At 43.2% G+C, this 6,550-nt stretch overlaps 1 protein-coding gene across 2 annotated transcripts in view; it reads right to left on the reverse strand.

The window, feature by feature from the left end:
• OTUD3 (OTU deubiquitinase 3) overlaps positions 1-6,550 on the reverse strand; it is a 22,938-nt gene that overhangs the window by 9,696 nt on the left and 6,692 nt on the right. For both annotated transcript variants that reach the window (XM_045299101.1, XM_013005304.2), the window contains one exon: positions 3,135-3,257. In XM_045299101.1, the coding sequence (XP_045155036.1) occupies positions 3,135-3,257 (123 nt within the window). The remainder of the gene's footprint in view (positions 1-3,134; positions 3,258-6,550) is intronic.

A 6,550-nucleotide genomic window follows, 5' to 3' on the forward strand; every position in this document is an offset into this window, starting at 1 on the left:
TATCAATTCTCCCTTGATTACTCTATAAATTTACTGAGATGGCAATACAGAGCAAACAGGATTTCTTTTTAAGCAGATGAACTAATTCTAATGTTTCTATTTTTAAAGAGATAGAAACTAGGATATTACAAAAAAGAAATGATGAGTAAAATGTTTCACATACTCTTAGTAATTAAAATAATGAGGCATCAGCATGTGAACAGAGAGACTAGTGGAACAGTACCAGAAATCTAGAAATAGACCCAAATACATATGGGAATTAGGTATATGGAAAAGAAGTGGCATTTTAATCAGTGGGGAGAAGAGAGTTCATTACGAAATGATTTGGGTACAATTGGGTAACCACCAGGCACAAAGTAAAGCTGGATCCAAATCTTATACTCTATGAGTACACAAATCTCAAATTTAACTTTTTATAAAAAAATGAAACCATAGCATTATGGGTTAACCTCACAGTGAGAAAGGGCTTACCAATTATGACCCAAAACCCCGAAGAAATGTAAGGAAGTAATAATAAGCTCATCCACATAGAAACTTAACATGTTTTCCCAGTAACCACCACCACCAGGAGAATGATAGCTTGTGAAGAAACATTCCAAGTCCTAACACAGAGGCGAATTTCTCTTACATGAACAGTTGCTACAAATCATTAAGTTAATGGGAAAAATATGAACAAAAGACAAAAAATGGTGGTGCTGGTGGACACTGAAATGATTCCAAGTCACAGCAACCAGCTGACCAAAAAGACAATACAAGTAGACCTTAAGCACAGGGAGCGAAGTACACATGCACTTCAGAAAAACCCTAATTAAACTCTGCTAAGCCAACAGTTTAGTCCTAACACTGACAAAGATTAAAGCAACAACAAAACAGACAGTACATTGTTGGCAAAGGTGCAGGAGAAGACGCACATTGCTGGTGGGATGTCAAATGGGAAATGCTCGAGAGCCATGTGGCAACACCTTTAAAAACTAGACAGGCAGATACACTCTAATACAACAGCGCCCTTCTAACAATCTATCTTGCAGATACCCTTACATGTGCGGCTTTTCACGATACACGTGTGTGAGGTGATTCATATATAAAGTGTACATCACTTGAATAAGTTTCAAGATCTGGTTCAACATATACAATCTCTCCAGAAGATCCTGCCATACACTGATATGCTGGATGCCTCCAGAGAGGGGAACAGGAATGCTTTTTACTATACATCTGGTTACACATTTTTAATTTTGACCATTAGGGAAACAGTACCTATTTTTAAAAAACACAACTTTCTTTTAATATTGTACAAGTTTATTTAAGGTTAAATATGAATTAGGTTCAAGAACTACTTAAGAAATCCTGAAGAAAAAAAAAACACACTGCCATCAAGTCATTGCTACTCAGCGACCCGATGAGACATAGGGTTTCTGAGACTAACCCTTTTATGGGAGTAGAAAGCCTCCTTTCCCTCGGTGTAGCTAGTGGTTTCAAACCACTGACCTTGCCGGTAGCAGACAAATGCGTAACCCACTACGCCACTCGGGCTCCTTATAGAGAGCATTATGTATGTGCACTATGGGTTGCTTTTATTGTGATTTGGGTGAGAGTTTAGAGAAGACTGGTCTTTCCATTCAACACTTTTCACACACTGTCTTGTGACATCAATTGCAGGCCCCGCTCTGGAACAGCGATTGTCCCACTTGTCATGTTTACCCTTTCCCTGCATCCTCCTTTCCTGTCTCTTTCTGCCTTCTGAGCTTTATCCCTGAGCCGGTGCTGCCCTCTGCATCTTTCCTTTTTTTAATCATTTTATTAGGGGCTCATACAACTCATCACAATCCATACATACATGGATTGTATAAAGCACATTTGTACACTCGTTGCCCTCATCATTCTCAAAACGTTTGCTCTCCACTTAAGCCCCCGGCATCAGCTCTGCATCACCCCCTCCCCCCTCTCTCATGAACCCTTGGTAATTTATAAATTACTATTTTGTCCTATCTTACACTGTCCAATGTCTCCCTTCACCCACTTTCCTGTTGTCCTTATATGGTTGGTTATTCTTTCAAAACATTTCTATCAATATGCGTGTAATAATGTGCGAAAAGGCTTACCTATGAGAGTTAAATGATTTAAAGAAACATAATCCGTTCCTTTCTGAATGCATTAAGTACTGCAAGGCAGTCTATGAAGACAATGGGAAAAGCTGTGTACAGGCAGCCAGTTTTGTGTCTTTTTTACTACCTTAATTACCTTTTTCATAGTTTTAAATGCTAGGTAAGCAGTATGGATTAATCTTAAGGTATAAGATCAATATAAATTTTTATATAATTATATTCATATGGTCATAGTTATCAGTGATTAAAGAAAGCACAAGAATGAAAGCAAGTTTATCTCTCACCTACACTGTAAGGAAAACAAAAATATTAAACCCACAGCTTTTTTTTTTTTAATCATTTTATTAGGGGCTCATACAACTCATCACAATCCATACATACATCAACTGTGTAAAGTACATTTGTACATTCATTGCCCTCATCATTCTCAAAACATTTCCTCTCCACTTAAGCCCCCGGCATTAGGTCCTCATTTTTCCCCTCCCTCCCTGCTCCCCCTTCTCTCATGAGCCTTTGATAATTTATAAATTATTATTTTGTCATATCTTGCCCTGTCCGACATCTCCCTTCACCCACTTTTCTGTTGTCCGTCCCCCAGGGAGGAGGTCACATATAGATCCTTATAATCAGTTCCCCCTTTCCAACCCACTCTCCCTCTACCCTCCCAGTATCGCCACTCACACCACTGGTCCTGTAGGGCTCATCCGCCCTGGATTCCCTGTATTTCCAGTTCCTATCTGTACCAGTGTACATCCTCTGGTCTAGCCAGACTTGCAAGGTCGAATTCGAGTCATGGTAGTGGGAGCGGGGAGGAAGCATTTAAGAACTAGAGGAAAGTTGTATTTTTCATCTCATTGCTACATCGCACCCTGACTGGCTCATCTCCTCCCCGAGACCCCTCTGCAAGGGGATCTCCATGGCCTACTCATGGGCTTTGGGTCTCCACTCCGCTTCTTAAAGGTAGTTCATTTCCATGAAGCCATCACTGGTTTCAACTGCAAGAAAACAGAGGAACACCTAGACCCCACTCACGTCAGTCTGCAGATGTGCGGGTGCTTCCGAGTTATCATTGATCCTCCGAACGCTGTCATAGTGTTCCCCATACCGATATGCAATGTGCAACTCCCTCCCATTGCTTTTATCTGTACCACGAATCTGTGGGCAGAGGAAGGGCGAAGCAATGAGGGCGTGGACAATGCTGCCATGTGGAGAGAAACGTGCTATCTGCGGGGTCCTTCATCACACCTGGGCGGAACTAGGCGCCCTAGAGATATCGAACTGGAACTGTGACTGGGATACTTTCTATGCCATTTCTAAGTGCTCTCCCTCCCACCCACATCAGCCTCCAGGCACATCATATGCAGTCTTAAGGAAATAAATTTCTGTGGAGACACGAATCTGAAAACCAGTCAGATTGACAAATACAAAGACGGGAAGAAAGTCACTGCTGGGCTGGCACATTGCGATCTCTATCTCACAGGCCCTCTACTACCCAGCCCCCCCACGCCCCTAAGTGGGAGCCCAAGGGCAAACCCAGATTCACTGGGCTAGAAACTCACACAATGTGGGGCCCTCTTTGAGAAAAGGATGGCAAACTACAAATATACACTTGCTAGAACCACTGCCAAGGTGGTGGAAAGGGCCCAGGCAAAGGAGGGGCCTGACATTTACACTACGTACACCCAATTCTCAGGCAGCCCGGCCCTGCTGGAAACACAAAGGTGCACTTTCTATCAACCGCAGACTGAGAGACATTGTCAATAACAAACCTAGTTATCTCCCACTTTTACCAATCTTAACATTATAAAATGGCTATAGTTCTACTGCAACACACAACTCCAGTAGCATCACTCACAACGGGGTCTGTGGTCATGGCAGCCTAGGGCACAAGCCAAGCGGGAGCTCCTAGAACTGTGCAAGTGAGATCCCTCGGGGACAGGGGCTGAGTATTCAAAAATGCACCACTGCCCCGGCCCCCCCCCACCCCCGACACACACACACACACACACACACAAAAGGCCCACGTATTCCTGGATCTGTCCCTTAGAAAGGAACATAGACTCTCCTCTAAAGTGGCACCGCCTCCTCATCCGCCCCACAGCATGATGAGCAAGCTCAGTGGCTGTCTCCTGTTCCTGCTTCCTGAAAATCACAAGCAGGAAGATGCGACTATCAGCTCAAGCAGCAGGTGACGTCTGAATGCCAGTGACGACCCTAACACAAGCATGAACCCCCAGGCCTGCAGGTGAGACCTGCGGAGTCCACGCCAGCTGGAGCACCCCTCTCTCCAAGCCCAAAGAGGGGAGCTACACACTAGGTCTGGTTTCCACACTTACATGGACACCGCACCATTCTTTCTACCAGGAGGAATACTGGGAAAAGAAATTGCTTATTAGAGTCTTCCAATGACATAAACCCTAAATTAGCACCCTGAGAAAGTTTGTGGGGCAATGCCACAAATCTACTCTTTTAATTCAATTTTTTTCAAACTTTTTGAAGCTCCTGCACATATTTAAATATAAATATATATGCCTTATGAATAGAAAAAAATAACTGGAGGGACAATCATCTAACTGAATTATGATTTAACGGGGAAAGAAACAATAGGGAATTCTTACTGTCCGTGTGACATCTTATATTACATTCCCCTGTGTTCATTGTCCCTTTGTCACAGTGTGTGTGTGTTGGGAGGGGGTGGTGTTAGGGAAGAGAAGCAGACTCATCATTAATGCAAGAGCTTGAAAGGCCACAGCAGTGGTACCCACTAAGCTTTACTTCTTAAATTTCAGAGTTACTTCATGAGGGCTGGGGAGAGCCACTGAAACGCACTTTGCCATTATATAGCAAGGTATATTTCTCTCAAACTCCAATGCACACACTTTCAACGTTTAGAAATTCATGAGAAAGAATACTAAAGAAATCTCCAACTATACAGAAGTATCTTTCCCAACTACCTGGGTATTTACTACAAAAAAAAGTTCCTGATGTCGGAAAGGCAGACTATAATGACTGCTTCAGCACTGAGTATTATCCAAGAATGGTCATTACATGCTGTATGTCCAAAAGACTTTGATGACTTCAGCTGAAGTATACGAATTTCAGGACCAAAAATTAGGGCAACGAAAAGGAAAGTAACCGGTATGTTTGGCCCAGAGGTGATACTTAAGAGAGTGCCACCTGAAAGCCACCGAAAAATACGATAGCTCTTCCAGGTGTCAGCACAGCCCAGCCACTCGGCACCACCAACCACACACGGCTATTGTTTCACCGGGGCTCACCACACAACCTTGTAAGGGAGAAGTGCCCACAGGCCCAGGAAGGTTTTACTGGGGTGTAATTTCGTTACAAAGGACACTGGGTCTGGAACTCTGGAAAGAGCCGAACCGCGTGAAAGGGACATATGACTACAAGGGACATGATTTCTACTTCTGTACATTGACAATGGTTACGTGACTATGTTTCTCAAAACCTAAGAAGCACAAGTTTGTCTTCTTAAGCTAAATTATACCTAGGTAAATTTTACTTCTTTTAAAATAAGCAAAGGCTAGCAATAGGCAATTTACCAAGAAGTAGTCAATAAACTTAAGAGAAAAAGGGAATTGTGACCTTTACAATGTAATATAGGATATGTAAGTGTGTTGTATATAAAAGTGTGTGTGTGTGTGTGTGTGTGTGTATGTGTGTGTTGCGGGAGGGGGGTGTTTGTATATATAAGAGCATTCTGGGATTTATTTTCCAGTTACATGACTATTTATAATTCAGTGTGTGTCTGTGGTCCCTGGGTGGAACAAAAGGCTGGCACTCATCTACTAACCAATTAACAGTTCAAACCTACCTAATAGCATTGCGGAAGAAAGGCCTGGATGACCTGCTTCCATAAAAACTACAGCCACGAAAAACCTATCAAGCGCTGTTTTTTTACAAGCAGGGCCTCCAGGAATCAGAATCTACTTGAAATCAGTGGATTGGTTTGGCTCAGGTTTGGTGTATGGCAGAGGCACACCGTGAAACATTAACAGTGGTAATCTCTGGGTAATGTAGCTCTGAAGATGGCTACTTGCCTACATGGGCTTTTCTGCAGTGAAGCACTACACTTGCAGAAGGCTACAGATTACAGTGAAAGCCCTACACCCATTTTGAGTCACCACGTGGATTCAGTATCCATTGAGTTCTATTTCACATTGCCTTCAAAGCAGCGTGTGTTACAAAGTGAAATTACTACCACCTCCCTAGGCAATCCAGGGAGGGGTGGCTGATTCCTTAGGGACTTGCTGGAGTATACCCTAGGTAAAATCTGATACCAGGGTGTGCAGGATCAGGAGTCATGTCCTGACCGCCCTGATTGCACAGCCCCAGAACCAATCCTACAGGCTTTTCTATCTAGCCTCGTGAATCTAGTTCAGTCATGGTCCCATCCTACAGGCTTTTCTATCTAGCCTGGTGAATCT

This window comes from Echinops telfairi, unplaced genomic scaffold, assembly GCF_000313985.2.
Source record: "Echinops telfairi isolate 266 unplaced genomic scaffold, ASM31398v2 ScPeMD7_7457;HRSCAF=8495, whole genome shotgun sequence".
NCBI classification, from domain to species: Eukaryota; Metazoa; Chordata; class Mammalia; order Afrosoricida; family Tenrecidae; genus Echinops; species Echinops telfairi.